The 16,287-nt window shown below is 40.4% G+C and overlaps 3 protein-coding genes across 3 annotated transcripts; 2 read left to right on the forward strand and 1 right to left on the reverse strand.

Annotated features, from left to right (window-relative positions):
- The first annotated feature begins 3,863 nt into the window (after positions 1 to 3,863).
- Positions 3,864 to 4,804, forward strand: LOC122032263 (uncharacterized protein At3g17950-like). Its single transcript, XM_042591542.1, has 2 exons — positions 3,864 to 3,963; positions 4,048 to 4,804. The coding sequence occupies exons 1-2, from the start codon at positions 3,889 to 3,891 to the stop codon at positions 4,516 to 4,518; spliced, it is 546 nt and encodes a 181-aa protein (XP_042447476.1). The 5' UTR covers positions 3,864 to 3,888; the 3' UTR covers positions 4,519 to 4,804.
- A 1,524-nt stretch (positions 4,805 to 6,328) lies between these two features.
- LOC122032908 (GDSL esterase/lipase At5g37690-like) lies at positions 6,329 to 8,004 on the forward strand. Its single transcript, XM_042592224.1, has 6 exons — positions 6,329 to 6,630; positions 6,715 to 6,842; positions 6,910 to 7,036; positions 7,103 to 7,215; positions 7,319 to 7,568; positions 7,639 to 8,004. Exons 1-6 carry the CDS (start codon positions 6,390 to 6,392, stop codon positions 7,866 to 7,868), a joined length of 1,089 nt encoding a protein of 362 aa, XP_042448158.1. The 5' UTR covers positions 6,329 to 6,389; the 3' UTR covers positions 7,869 to 8,004.
- LOC122032909 (HMG-Y-related protein A-like) lies at positions 7,976 to 8,782 on the reverse strand. The gene is made up of 2 exons (XM_042592225.1): positions 8,668 to 8,782; positions 7,976 to 8,591 (listed from the first exon to the last, which is right to left on the reverse strand). The coding sequence occupies exons 1-2, from the start codon at positions 8,707 to 8,709 to the stop codon at positions 8,112 to 8,114; spliced, it is 522 nt and encodes a 173-aa protein (XP_042448159.1). The 5' UTR covers positions 8,710 to 8,782; the 3' UTR covers positions 7,976 to 8,111.
- Between the last annotated feature and the right edge of the window lie 7,505 nt (positions 8,783 to 16,287).

The following is a 16,287-nucleotide window of genomic DNA, read 5'->3' on the forward strand; positions in this document are numbered from 1 at the left end:
TTTCTATTCTTTTAAGGGATTTTTCTTAATTCTCAAGTTTTGACCTCAAAACATGATTTTCCATCCTTAAATCCTCAAATTTTGATTTTCCATTAATACCTTGGACACTTTTCTTTTTAGGCACATATTTAATTTGTTTTGATTTCTTACTTAAATTATTTTCTACCTTTCTATTCTTATGTAAGGTCGTTCTAGCATGAAATGACTTATAATTTTCCCTAGGTTTTTCATGCTTCCTATTTTCATGATAAATAGCATTAAAATGATAAAAATTATTTCTAGCATGCTTTTTATCATTATTTAAACAAATACCATTACCTAATGGTACTTTAGTTTTGCCTTTAGAAGCTCCCCCTTGACTTGAGTTTCCTCCTTTCTTCTTGGCCAAAGTTCTCCCCTTTGGACATTGGTTTCGATAATGTCCATTTTGATTGTAAGAAAAGCACATAATATGCTTATTACCTTTTTATACCACGAGGTCGACTTCCTTTGGCTTCTCCTTCATCTTGGATTCTACTTGGGTCTTCTTCTTGGCCAATTATAGACATTTGCTCTTGTAGTCCATTTTCCTTACACACAAAGCATATGATATGATTTTTATTTTTATAAATTGAAATTGTTATACATTTGCTTGTAGGAGCGGCACATGATCTTTCTTCATTTGACTCGAAAGTAGAGGCTTCTTTCTTGTTGCTCCAGTTTCAATGAACTACACTCTCCCTCATTCCTTGAGGTGAATGCTTCTTCAATTTCCTCCTCGGATGTTGAATACCTCTCAACCTCCAAATTCTCATGCACATGAAACAAAGAGTCTCCCTTTTTGCCTTTGTTATTGTTTTTCGTTGAGGATGAGTCTTCATGAAGATTTGTCAATTTGCTTCATAGCTCTTTGACATCTTGAAATTCTTCAATTTTGTACAATATGATGTTTGGCAATAAGTTAACCAATAATTTGGCTACCTTGTTGTTTGCCTCACACCTCTTGATTGCTCCTCGCTCCATTTCTTCTTCTTGAGACTCTTTCCATTTCCATCAATTGGATTTTGAAATTCCTTCATTAGAGCAAATCATTGCTCTATCTCCATCATAAAGAAATTTTCAAACTTTGATTTCTAAAGGTCGAAACTCTCAATTTTGTAGGATGGAGGTGCTCAGATATCATATCTAAATCCGTCTCAAAAATCCATTTGAAGTTAAGTTCCTTGATGATGAATCTTTGATCGTTGAAATTATGGCTTCACTTCAAAACTTCTTCTTCCTACTCTAGCGTGTTTCTTTTTAGACTATTAGTCCAAGAAAAGCGGTCTCGCTCTGATATCACTTGTTAAGACACTTTGGGAATTAGAGAGAGTGATTAGATCCAAACGCTTTATTAATGATTTGTTGTAGCGGAAAACTCGAAGCAATCGCTAACACTAGGATTTACTTGGTGTTCATCTTCTTGACGTGACTAATTCAAGAATCCACATAGAGCACACACTCTACTATAAAAAACACTCATTCTTGGAAATAATCCAGTAGTGGAAAAATCTCATACAAGCTCACAATAAGAAAATACAATAAGGAAATGAATACACAATACAATAAAGACCTTGCTTGATCTCTTGTAGCTTGTAGATGCATGTTGATCATTGGAAAGTACAGCAAACACTCATTTCATGCAGAGTTTATAAACCTCGCAGCCGATCGACCTGAGCCGTCCGATCCAGGGTTGAGAAAAACTAGAAGAAGATTCAGCCGTTGAATTCGAAAAGGCCCCTGTCACATCGCCAGCGGATATCTGTCTGTCACGTCAAACATGCTGCAGCAGAAAGAAGGACACATGGAGCTCAACCACCGGATGGCATTAATGAGGCTTAATTAAAAGGTATGGTCGTGTGTTCGGCCATAATGATCAGGGATTTACACGGTCTCCAAGAAATCTGGATGACATCATGGCGCTCGGCCGAGGAGCGCAAGAAATTTTTTTTTCCCAAGTGTTGCCACACATCGCCCGAACGACATGGATAAGCGAGCATCACATAGTCGAACGACAAAGGACTGGGAATCATCAAGGACTTCACTGATCCAGTCAGTCGGGCTTGCAACCACCTTCGACTAGACTTGAGGGGGAGGCTTGTGATGCGGCGACGTGAGGAGGCCTACCTGGCACGAGATCAACTGACACGGTGGAGGTCAAAGTCAAGATGGTCAACGCCCAGGCGTTAAGGAGTCGAACAGAGGATAAATGCAACTGCCAGTTAGGACAGTCAAGGTCCGACCGGCGAGAGTTATGTACGAGCGGGCAACCCCTCCAACTCGGGAGGATATGATAAGCAGGCGTTCAAGTCATATTATCAAGACGCCGATGGAGACCGGATAGTCTGTCTGAACGAAAGGTCACTACACAGCTACCGCACAGAAGAGCAACCTGAGGTTGCCAGAGTGGATGGGTCCTGACCGAGCTGTTACTCTGCTCAACCAAGCAATGGGGCAGGACGACAGACGGAGCGGAATCCCGGCTGAGCGGCTACCCCGCTCGGCTCAGCAATGAAACCACTGTAGTATCTCTCAACATCATTTTGAGAGATAATGTCGCTGAAACGAGGTATGGTCGACAAACAGATCATACGGTAGAAGCTGCTACTGTCGCGTTAGGGATATACGTGCCCTGTTAAAATATGGTGTCAGACGTACTTTCCTGATAAGGTCTTTTCATGGGACACCTAGGAGAGCATGCCCATGTCTCTAGAAACGTGCACGCTGCCCATCAAGGCTCTATATAACGGGGGGTTCATCACCGACAGAGGTGCGCGTTATTCTTGAATTCTACTATTCAATTGTTGCTCCGCCTTTCTCCATATTCTGGTGACTAACTTGAGCCTCGGAGGGACAATGTCAAGACTCCTTCCCTGACCCAGCACTGATGTCGTTTATTTTACATAGCGGGACGAAGTCCATGTACAAAATCTATATACATGGACTTCACCCCGCTATATATATATATATATACACTAACTAATATTTCACTAATTTAATGATAAAAATATATTCTCATTATTAATTCGATCATTAATTATATGGTTTTTTTTTTTTTAGTGTGCTCTGCTTTGCCATTTCGACTTCGTCCTATTCACGAGCATCCACAACTGACAAGGACCAGCTGCATGTAGCAAGCTGGTTTATCCATGTTGTGGCTCTTCGTGTTTCCAGCGCACTCATTGCCTCCGACTGCTAGTAGAGAAGAAATTGACTGTTTGCCATCGCTAAACAAGCATTATACCATGATAATCACCAACTTAATGCGTCTGTTATTTTTTATTCGATGACAGTTAAAATAATTAAGGTATATGGAATGAATAGACAGTTAACTAGATCAATTAAAAATGGATTGTTTTCTATCAACATTAAGCAACTAGATTAACAAAGGCATCGTACCTTGGCTTATCGTTGGATTCCACTATGATCAAAAGTATCCAAACAAAGGCAAAATAGAGTACATACCGATGTCATTATTGGACCATGGAATTTGTACGTGACAAAAAAGTGTTCATATTCTGCATCTGCTACATGTATTTGTGCAAGAAAATATCCTAATTATATTTTTTTTTTCTAGTTAAGTGGAATTTATTCTTATGGCTTTTGAAACTTTTTCACGCTTTGAAGATGATGAAACTAATTCTGAGACTGTATTGACAATTTTGGACGTCTCAAATTGCATATACATATATATTATTAATTTTTAACGATATAAATAGTTATAACCCTTATATTTGGAGCCAGTTGAAACTATAAGAAGGAAACAAACAAATAAGGGTAATTATGTCATTTAGCACTCGCTCCTCTGTTCCACCTCAATAATAAGTCCAAGGTTTTCTTCCATCTCCGTCGTCTCTTGGAGCGGACGCTATGGATAGGGACACCGACTTCATCCCTTCCTCGCCTTCCGTCTCCTCCCTTTCCTCCTCCGATCTCGACACCGAGGTAAGATTAAGCTGCCGAAGTTTCGCCCGTTCCCTTCGTTCCTCCCCCCACAATAACCCCTGAATGGGTTTGCTATTTATGCAGTCGACCGGTTCCTTCTTCCCCGACCGGAGCACCACCCTCGGCACCCTAATGGGGGTCTCCTTCCCCTCCTCCAGCTCCGCTCGTCTCCCTTCTCGCCGCGACCACGCCACCGGAGGCGCCGCCGCGCGGCGTCCGAAGCCGATGGCGGCGGATCGGAGACGCCGGCACGGGCGTAGGGGCAGCTGGTGGCGGCTGTGCCGCGACGAGATGTCTTGTACGATCTCGCTGGGGGAGTTCCTGCAGGTGGAGCGGCGGATGGCGGGCGGCGACGTGGCGGACGGGCACTACGTCTTCGGCGGCCCCGCAGCCTCCGCCGCCGCTGAGCACGAGGCGGTGGGCGGTGGGCCACTGTTCGCCAACGGGAGGGTTCTTCCGCCAGCGCCGCCCGCTGCGCGGCAGAGGCGGACGGAGTCGATGGGGCGGCTGCCGTCGCTGCTCATTCCCGGCATCTGTAGCGGCGGCGAGGGGTAACGTTGTCATTTCGCACCATGCCCTCCAAGTTGGACAAGAAAAAGAATTTAAAAATTAATAATTTTGATTTCAAGTTTTTTTTTATTACTCTTGTTCTTGACTTTTGCTTTTTTTTTTCCTTCTTTTCTTTTAACACTTTTTTCATGGTGTGACTCGAGAAGCAAGAGCAAAAAATGCTGGGGCACGAAGTATGGTGTCAGTGGATTGGATCAATATGTAGCACTAATTTGGAATTATTGTATAAAAACAGACAAATATTTGGTATTTTATTTATAATGTTTGTTAGTTAGCACTCTCTGTCTCATTTAATAATAATAATAATAATAATCTACTTTATTTAAAGAAAGCATTCAAAATAACTGGCTTTATGAATACTTTTTCTGACTACAGTAAAAAATAATTATGTTCATTCTAAATACTCTTTATAATCGGTCCCTAAGTTAGTATAATCGGTCCTAAGTTATGTGAAGGGTACTATTTCCTCGTGGAAAATAATGAGGTGGCCCGAATTGAATGGCGGTCGCTTTCATCCCATGTTTGAAATGGGACAGTATTAATTAGTAAATGCCTTTATATACAACACAATTACGAACAAATTGATATTTGCATATTTTTTAAAACAAAAAATCTGATGCATTTTAGCTCAATAATGTGGAGGGTGAACCGATGGCCCAAATGCGCCCCACTTTTTTTTAGAGCATTGATTTCATTTTCGTTTATTCAACTCACTTATTGTTACTCTGGTCCAACACTTGAACTGTTAAACAGTGATGAGAGCATGAACAATTAGAAGACTGTTGGAGTTTGATAGCGAGCATGAAAAATACTAGATCGTGAATTTGTCTGAGGAAGTTGTACTGTCTGTTCAACTATGTCTCGCTTAGATATGTTGAGCAAACATTTGCATGGTTGGAATTCTGTAAATTTGAGAAAAATTATCATTATAGAAAACTTCCTTCTAGAGAGCTGGGATAGTTCTATGAGATTTAATTCATTCATTCAATGTTCTCTGACCAAGGTTATTTGCAAACAAGCCAAGGAAATTGAATGACATCCCTAGAACAATAAGAGAAATCTTCAAACAGGCATCAGAAGTCAAAAGAAACTCTAAATAGGTTTCTGATAAATAAAAAATTAATTGTTCAGTTTCGCATTCATTAGTTGTTTCATTCCTTTACTTAGCATGTGCAGTAAAAACACAGCAAAGTGTGGTAGAACTACCATAAACACAGAGATGATAAATATCTATTTATCTGTGAATGCAAATATTTAGGAGTTCTTGTTCCAGCATGAACAGATCATAGTAGGGGTTTGAATCTTTTTAGAGGGAGTTGTCAAGTGTTATGGCTCATTAATAAAAGTACTTGGGCTATTAATTCTTAAGGGACAACACATTAATAATTATGGCCTAGAAAAATGTATAGTCAGAGAACTTGCACAAGTTGAATGGCAAACTTTATGATTGTGTTTCTTTTATCAAAGCGGTTTCTCTGTATACAAGTTTACTTTTTCAATTTATGAAGACTATAGGACTTAATTAAGTTCCATAAGAAACAGCAACCATCCTATTTACAATTGACATAACTTGTGAGTCATTTCCAACAACATTTAAAATGTTTGCAAAAGGAATCTGGCCTTTTATTTTCTATTCCTATATCCCAAGTAAACAAGAAATTAGACACCCCTCCTCAAGTTCCCACCAATCCATGCAACTACACACAATCTCTTGACCCACCAGGCCACAAAAGCCAAACTTAGAGACATCTCCATGACTTCATTGCACAATACCAAGCTATAAATTTGCTATCCTAATTCCTAAACACCACCAGCTCTCATCGATCACAGCGTTCCACTCTCAATTGAACTCAAACATGGAAGCTCTTTTGCCTACTCTCGTTATGTCTCTCCTACTCTCTGCTTCCATTGTCACCTCCACTGAAACTAGAAAACCTGTTCTCTATGTGTTCGGGGACTCGCTGTCCGATGTGGGCAACAACAACTATCTCATTTTCTCCCTTGCGAAGTCGGACTACCCCTGGTATGGAATTGATTACTATGGTGGCATTCCAACTGGAAGATTCACCAATGGCAGAACCATAGGAGACATCATTGGTATGCATGTTTAAAGCATTCCGGACTACATTTATATACATGAAAATAGTCTTATTTGAACTTTCTGTTAATCTCGGGATGCAGCTGCCAAGCTGGGGATTCCATCTCCACCGCCATATCTTTCTCTGTCCGAGTACGATGATGCCATGCTCAAAGGTGTCAACTATGCTTCTGGAGGAGCCGGAATTCTCAACGAGACTGGAATCTATTTCGTAAGCTATATTCAGTTTTTTAAGCTATTGTCACTCAACATACATTTACTGAAACGGGGATTCACAGATTGAAAAGCTCTCCTTTGATGATCAAATTGGCTGTTATGAGGAGACCAAGGAAGCAATCACTCTCAAACTTGGAAGAGTGGCTTCTGAGAAACTAAGCAATGAGGCCATCTTTTTAGTTGGCCTTGGTAAACTGCACAACCAAAGTTTTGATGAATGCCATTTTGTCAATGTTACTAACATTTATTTTACAGGAAGCAACGACTATATCAACAACTTTCTTCGGCCATTTCTTGCTGATGGACATATTTACACGCTCGAGCAGTTCGAGGATCTCTTGATGAATACCTTGGGAGGCCAGTTGACGGTATAATATCTGGCTCAATTTCAAGACATAGAATGATCAGCTCTTTAAATCTTTAACTGTAGTTAATCGATCCAAATGTGGTTTCTGTGTTCGATGTTTCAAGAGGTTGTATTTTGCTGGGGCAAGGAAGGTGATCTTCCATGGACTGTCACCCATGGGATGCATTCCCTCTCAGAGAGCGATATCCGGCAATGGCCAATGCCTGGACTATGTCAACGACTACGTGATGCGGTTCAACAAGCGAGTCAAGTATTTGCTCTCTGTTCTCAACTCCAGGCTTCCCGGTGCGCAAATGACCTTCGCAGACTGCTACGACTCTGTCTTGGATCTCATCAACAGACCAGAAATCTACGGTACGCAAATCAGACTAGTCTGCAAACATTGAGGATTCCATTCGATAACAAAAATCGCATTTGGTTGCAGGATTCAAAATCTCTCACACGTCATGTTGCAACGTGGATACGACGGTAGGTGGCCTGTGCCTGCCAAACTCAAACCTCTGCAGCAACCGAGCGGAATACGTGTTCTGGGACGCATATCACCCCACGGATGCTGCCAACGAAGTGCTCGCCAATATACTGTTCGCTGACCCAGAAATTGCGAAAGTTCATCCTGCTCTTGGACGAAATGCTTCACCCCCTTCCCCTCGATGATTGTCATGTTTCATGAAGATGTGTTGTTATTTCAATGTTGCACACGATATAGCTACTCTCTGGAATTGAAAGTACCATTCATACAATTTTTAGTAGAACAATGCCAATGATCGAGAGATGATGAATTCTTATGAAATATCAATGCGTTAAGATAGTTGACCGTGTAAAATCTAAACCATTGCGATCTCAATTAACAAAATACAAACTTCGAACTCTGTCAAAGTGTTCCCGCTACTGATCCACTCAGACCGCTTCTGCCGCTACAGCCGGCTTCGCCTTAGGAGGCCGCCCGCGCCCCCGTTTGACCCCAACCACAGCGCCGCTCGTCCCCGACTCCGTCGCCCGGTCGGCCTTCGGCGGACGTCCGCGAGGGCGGGGGAACCCGGAGGCCGCTTTGGCAACGGCGGCGGCGAGCGGATCCTTCGTCTTCGGCGGCCGTCCACGCGAGCGAGGCGACGGTAGCTCGGCGCCGGAGGCAAGATCCGACTTGGGCTTGGGTGGGCGGCCGCGCCCTCGCTTCGCGGGGGCGTTCGTGCCGGGCTTCGTGTAGTAGCCGTCGACATGCAGGAGCTCCCCGTTCTCTTTCATGCGGTCGAGGTGCGTCGAGAGGAGCGACGGGTGATCCGGCGGGAGGCCGCTGTTCTTGGACTCGATGTAGTTCGAGATGGCCGACTTGTCGGCGCCGGGTGCCTCCCCCAGCGCTGCGATCGCTTCCATGATCATCTGCAGCAAAGCAAGCGATCAATTGAGATTTCGGATCGCGATAAACCAAAATTGCACTGCTTAATGATCTGTTTACCTCTGGGTATGGCTTGCTATCTTCTTCAGCGGCAGTAGCCATGGCGAAGATTGGGTTGGGAGCAACGGATCGAGAAGGGCAATAAAAAGCGATCGTGACAGGATTCGGAAAGAACAAAAAGGAGGGAAAGAATATTAAAAAAAAAATGAAGAGTAAAGGGTGAATGCTCGTGAAGACGCTCGTAGAAAGGGACGGCTGTGATGCGCGGATGTCCCGTCAATCGAAGCGTCGGTTGCAGTTTAAGCAGTCGTCGTGGCGGATCGATGAGGTGGCAGTGCGGTCAAGTTGTGTTTTATGAAATAACATTAAAATTTCAAATCATAATAGTTCAAGATTCATATATATATATATATATATATATATATATATATATATATATATATATATATATATATATATATATATATATATATATATATATATATAATACAATGTACGATGATGGGATCCGATAAAAATATGACAGTCAGAAGTCAAGAGTATATGATAGTCATAAATCAACGGTACGTGGTAGTCAGAAGTCAATAGTATATGGCAGTCTGAAGTCAAGGGTACGTGACAGTCAAAAGTCAAGAAGATATGACAGTCAACGGTCGGGAACAATGTCAGCAACCTAGCTCCCGGTCGGGTTCTAACAGACTGGTATTCCAGATCTGAAACACTGGGGTAGGCAGTCGAATGACACCTGACCAGGATTTGACGGGTTAGGCTCTCACGCTCTGACAATACGTAAACCCCATGCTCCCAGTCAGTTAAAATTCTCGGTCAGCCAACTCCTGACCAGCGCTAGGACTATCTTTCGACAACCTTGACCTTCCAAGGTCCAAACCAGGTGTTATACCCGGCTGGTCATCCAGGGCTGTCCTATTCCTTCCTGGTCGCGACAGAAAGCGATACAGGACAACAAAGTTAGAGAATCGTAACCGCCTGTCAAAGAGTAACTGCCAAGTGTTAGAGAGTAACTGTCAAGTGTCCAGTGGCGGATCCAGATATTTAAGTATGGAGAGGTAGATCATGATAAGCAAAAGGCGGTATCGTCCATCTCCATCAGTGGAAGCCTATAATACTAGGGGTTCCACCACCGGCAACAAGGGGGGTGACCGCCAATGCCCCCCCCCCCCCCCCCGGCCCCCACTGGATCCGCCCCTGCAAGTGTCAGAGAATATTCCAACGGTCTGCAACCACCTACGAATGGAACCTTCCTTCAGGCTACAGGAGAATGTCATGTGTCCTCCATCACCCGACAAGGTCTGACACCCAACATTCTCCGACATCAGTCAGGCTCCAGAAGGTATGCGTTGTCATATAAAAAGGGAGGTCCTCTCCCTCACGCAGGTACGCTCTCTCGCACATTCACACTTGTCTTCTACTTTTCTTCTTCTTCGTGCACTGTTCTTCTGGGGAAAAAATATTTGACTTGAGCGTCGGAGGGTCTACTCGAGGGACTTTTTCCTTAGTTTATGGCCTCTAACGTTCGTGTGTCTGTGTGAGTGTGCGTAGAGCTCAGGTACCGCCGGCGCAGTCATCGTCGTCCATCAGCACCACATGAGAGTCTATTTTTGGAAGTACGTACGAGAAAGATATCTCAGTTGCCTCTCCGTCATCGTCCGCACCAACTCACCCGTCCCTCGTCTGACTCAGATTCAGATTCCGAACAAGATGATATATATATATATTATTTAAAAATTAATATTGCCTTGAATATAAATCCGAAATATATATTAGTATACCCTCCATAAACTTTTAGGTTTTATTTAAATTTTTTTTTAACTATATTCGAGAAATGTTAATTTTAAAAAATGAAAAATAATAAAAATAAATAAAAATATGAAAAAAAAAAACACTAATATCCTGCACATTAGTTTATGGCCTCTAATATATATATATATATAATATTGCCTTGAATATAAATCCGAAATATATATTAGTATACCCTCCATAAACTTTTAGATTTTATTTAAATTTTTTTTAACCATATTCGAGAAATGTTAATTTTTAAAAATGAAAAACAATAAAAATATTTTTAAAAAACACTAATATCCTGCACATGCACGGTGCGACGCGTAAAATATTAATTATATATATATATATAAATCAAATAATATTAAAATATTAATATTTAAATTCAATCTTGAAAATATATATGATATTTAAAGTTTGTAAATATAAATAAATTTAATTCAAATCCTATTCAAAATGAAATTTGAATATGAATTCGATTCGAATTGTTCACTTTTGATTCAAACATAATCGAACTTTAACTTTAAATGGTTTAAATTCAAACTCAATTCAAATTATTCGAATATTAAGCTAGTGTTTGGTTCTCTTCTAAGAATCGGAATGGAAATAGGTATCATAATATTATGGAATGAGAATGAGTATGAGATTGACTATCATTCTTAAAAATAATGCTGGGTTAGTTGAATATTTTCAATCAGAATGAATCTAAATTTTCTTTTTTACCCTTAGAGAAAAATAAGAGAAAAAATTAGATGGGAGGAAAAGTTGAATGTGAGATAAACATATGATGAGGGAGAAAGTGTGATGAAAAAAAATAAAGAGAGAGAAAGTATAATGAGAGAAAATGAGGAGAGAGTGCATGATAGGAGAAATTGAGAAGAGAGAAAGTATGATGAGAGACAAAGTGTGCTGAGAGAGAAAAAATGATGGAAAAATGAAGAGAGAGAAGATGAAAGATTGATGAGAGAGAAAGTCTGATGAGAGAGAAAGTAGGTTGAGAGAGAAAGTAGGTTGAGAGAGAAAGATTGATGGGAAAATGAAGTGAGAGAAAGCATGATGAGAGAAAATGAGAGATTGAGGAGAGAGAAAGTATGATAAAAGAAAATGAAGAAAGACAATATGATGAGAGAGAATAAAGAGAGAAAAAGTGTGATAAAAGAAAACGAGGAGATAATGGTAAAAGAGATTGAGAAGAGAGAAAGTACGGTGAACAAATGTGGAGAGAGTGTGATGGAAAAGAATGAAGAGAGAGAAAATGAGGAGAGAGAGTGTAATGGGAGAGAATATAAAGAGAAAATGGTAAAAGAATATGTGATGAGAGAGAACGAGGAGAGAGAAAGTGTGATGATAGAATAAAGAGAGAGAAAAAGGAGAGAGAGTATGAAATGATAGAAAAATTAAACAAATATACTAAGAATATTTTTGTCCAAAATTTAATTAACATTCCTATTCCATCAAAACCCAAGGAAGGGGTAGATTTCATCCATACCTAAGTTTTTTAATTTTATTCCAAAATCTTGATTCCATTACCATCAACCAAATATAAGATTTGGGAATAAATCTATTCTCTCATTCCCAAAGCCGTAAATCAAACGCCACTTAATTATTCAAATAAACACCATAGTAATGCTATATTTAAAAAATTAACACAACTATAACACTGATTTTGAAAAAAATCAGCGCCACACTATGTTAAAAAATCAGCATTAGTGTGATATTAGTTTTCAAAAATATAAAATAATAAATATATAATAAAATTTAACAGAAGCTCGCAAACGGCTTGCGAACACTCAAACAAAATATTATAGATTTGAATTTGGCTCGTGATGTAACGATAAAGGAGGGACCGTCCTACGCGGGTCAACTACTGAGGTGGAGGTCAAAATCAAGGTGATCAATGCTAAAGTCTCAAAAGGCTCGTCTACAGCGCCGAGCAGAGGACCTTATTATGGCTGGTCAGGACAATCAGTATCCGATCGGCAAGAGACATGTCCGAGCTGACCGCTTGTCTAGCTCGAGATAATACGGTAAGACAGCTAGACACTCAGTGTGAAATAGCAGGACGCCGAGGAGATCGAAAAGCTTGTCAGATCGGGAGGAACAAGCTACTACGCCCAGTCACCGCAAGGAAGAGTAACTGAGGCCGACATAGTGGAGGAGTCTCGGCCGAGCAACTACCACGCTCGGCCAAGCAGCGGAACCATTGTTATATCTCTCAATATCCTTGTGGGAGATAGTGTCGCTGACACGAGACATGATTGACAGGCGGATCGTACGGCGGAAGCTTCTACTGTCTTATCAGGGATATGCATTCCTATTAAGGTATGGTGTCAGAGGTACTTTCTTGATAGGTCCTTTCATAGGATACATTGGAGAATGTGTCCATGCCTCGAGGAGTGTGTACGTCACCCACCAGGGCTCTATATAAAGGGGGTCCAAGCACCAGTGGAAGTACGTGTTATTCACTGATTGCGCTTACGTTACTGTTACTCCACTTTCCTCTACTATTCCAATGATAGACTTGAGCGTCGGAGGGCCAATGTCGGGGACCCCTTCCCTAGCTCGACATTGATGTTGCTTGTTTTGCAAAGCATGACGTGGTCTACAGTCAGCCAGCGTAGCAACCATATCCCCAGCTTTCCACCTCCTTATTTTCGGACAAGATTAGTTCAAAAAATTATCGAACATGTTCCAACACTATAAGAATTCTCTTTATTAGTAACGAAATTAAATTCCGTTGTTATTTTAGCGACCAAAGTAATGTTTTAGTCGCTAAAAATCCCTAAAATTTGATCCTTTACCTTCTTCGCATGGGCCCAATTGGAGCCCAAAAATCCCCATTTCTCTTTGCTACACGATGCCCCAGCTGATCTCCAATCTTCTCTCCATAGCGTGATCGTAAGCTCCTCTTCTCTCCCCTCTTCTTTCCCCTGTTGAAGTGTATACTAAAAGCCTAGTTTTTGTATAAACATTTATAAGAATCACATTGGTCAAGTGTCTACATTTATATATACCAAATGTAGATACTCAGTTAATTTATATTTTAGATAACATAGTGTGTGGTGTCACACACAGAAGATCGTGTTATCGGTTCTTTATAAATTATAAACAGTAGCTCACGATTAAGATGGAAAGGAACAAACAATTGGAATAGCCATAGTGTAATTAGATATTAGTTTATCTTGACTAATAGATTACACTAATACACTCTAAGTGTATTGAGTAGGACCATTTAAGGTAAGTTCTTTTTATACTGATTTAATAAAAGAACTAGACCTTAGTTATTATGGAAGTATGTGCTCTTAATCCTAATATAATAACAAGCACATATATTTGATATTTATTTCTTTAATTTATCAATGGGTGAGATTTAGTTCGATAAATCAATAAGCAAGATAAGTTGGGAAATGATATCACTTATAGTGTGTGTTGTTGATTATAGAAGGAAACTGTGTCCTAGTAATTTAGGCTGATAATGTCCCCAAGAGGAGCTCATAAGGATTGTCATGTTAAACCCTGCAGGTGGACTTAGTCCGACATGACGATGAAGTTGAGTGGTAATACTCTTGGACTAAGATATTAATTAAATGAGTTGTCAGTAACTCACTTAATTAGTGGACATTCGACATCTTAAACATAGGGAGACTAACACACTCATAATAAGAAGGAGCCCAAAAATGTAATTTGGGATTGGTGCGGTAGTTCAACAATAATTTTTTAGTGGTATGAATTATTATTGATGAAGTTAAGTTGTGTGTTCGGGGCGAACACGGGAAGCTTAATTTCATCGGGAGACCAAAACCAATTCCTCCTCTCGGTCCCTATTGTAGCCTCTTGTATATAGATATTTATACCCACCACATACCCACCTTCTTACCCATCCTAATGGGGTCGGCCAAGCTAGCTTGGAACCCAAGCTAGGGCCGGCCAAGACCAAGTGGATGAGCCAAGTTGGTGGCCGACTAAAGCTTGGGTCCCAAGCTTAGGTGGCCGACCACTAGAATATTAGAAAGGATTTTTATTAAAATTATTTCTTATGTGGATATCATGGTTTTAAAAGAGAGTTTAAAATTTAAATTTTTTCCTTTTATAGCTTTCTACAAAAGATTAAGAAAAGATTTGAAATCTTTCCTTATTTGTAGATTGAAAGGAGATTTTAATTTTAAGAAAACTTTCTTTTTTAACCATGATCATAATTTAAAAGAGAGTTTTAAAAATTAAATATTCTTTTTTATTAGTTTCTACAAAAGATTAAGAAAAGATTTGATATCTTTCCTTATTTGTAGATTGAAAAGATATTTTAATTTTTAGAGATAACTTTCCTTTTTGGAAATTATCCACATGTTTAAAAGAAAGATTTTAATTTATAAAATTTCCTTTTTTATAACCCACCATGAAGGGAAAAATTATTGGAGAAATTTTTACAAATTTTCAGAAACAAATTAGGAAGTTTTAATTCTTGTTTTAATTAAAACTTTCCCTTGTTTTGGGGAAAAAGTGGCCGGCCAAGTAATTTGGAAAAAGAAAATTGATTTTAATTAATTATTTTTTTTTCATGGTAAAATAATTAAGGAAGTTTTTTATTAAAATTTTCTTATTTGCCAAAACCAAGGATTATAAAAGAGGGGGTAGAGGTGCCTTAATGGAAATGACTCTATTCTTTTCTTCCTCTCTTTTCCTCCTTGGTGTGGTCGGCCATAGGGTCTCCTCTTCTCCTTCTTTTCTCTTCCTCCTTTGTGGCCGGCGGCATCAACTTAAGGGAAGTCCATGGTGGCCGATTCTAGCTAGGAGAAGAAGGAGAGAAAGAAGGCTTCGTTTCTAGCATCCCTTGAAGCTTGGTGGTGGTGGTCGGACCTTTACTTCTCATTATAATTAATGGTGGCCGAATCTAGCTTGGAGAAGAAGGAGCTTGGTGGTTCTCGTCTCGGAAGATTGGATTGGGAGCAATGGATCGAGAAGGGCAATAAAAAGCGATCGTGACAAGATTCGGAAAGAACAAAAAGGAGGGAAAGAATTATTAAAAAAATAAAGGGTAAAGGGTGAATGCTCGTGAAGACGCTCGTAGAAAGGGACGGCTGTGATGCGCGGATGTCCCGTCAATCGAAGCGTCGGTTGTAGTGTAGGCAGTCGTCGTGGCGGATCGATGAGGTGGCAGTGCGGTCACGTTGTGTTTTATGAAATAACATTAAATTTTTAAATCATAATAGTTCACGATTCATATATATATATATAGACACATAATATCATGATGATGGAATCCGATAAACCATGACAGTCAGAAGTCAAGAGTATATAATAGTTAGAAATTAACGGTACGTGGCAGTTAGAAGTCAGGAATATGTGGCAGTCTAAAGTTAATGATACGTGACAGTCAAAAGTCAAGGAGACATGACAATCAATAGGTCAGGAACGATGTCAGCAATCTGACTCTCGATCGGGTTCTAACAGACCGGTATTCCATATCTGAAACACTAGAGTAGGCAGTCGGATGACACCTGACCATGATTTGACGGGTTGGGCCCTCACGCCCTGGCGATACGTAAATCCCATGCTCCCAGTCAGTTAAAAATCTTGATCAGCCAACTCCTGACCGACGCCGGGACTATCTTTCGACAACCTCAGCCTTCCAAGGTCCAAACCAGGTGTTATACCCGGCTGGTCATCTAGGGTTGTCCTATTCCTTCCTCGTCGGGATAGAAAGCGATACAGGACAACAAAGTCAGAAAATCATAATTGCCTGTTAAAGAGTAACTGCCAAGTGTCAGAGAGTAACTTCCAAGTATCAGGGAATATTCGAACGATCTGCAGTCACCTATGAATAGAACCTTCCTTCAGGCTACAGGAGGATATCACGTGTCCTCCATCACCTGACAAGGTCTG

The sequence above is a fragment of the Zingiber officinale genome, chromosome 11A (assembly GCF_018446385.1).
Source record: "Zingiber officinale cultivar Zhangliang chromosome 11A, Zo_v1.1, whole genome shotgun sequence".
Taxonomy (NCBI): domain Eukaryota; kingdom Viridiplantae; phylum Streptophyta; class Magnoliopsida; order Zingiberales; family Zingiberaceae; genus Zingiber; species Zingiber officinale.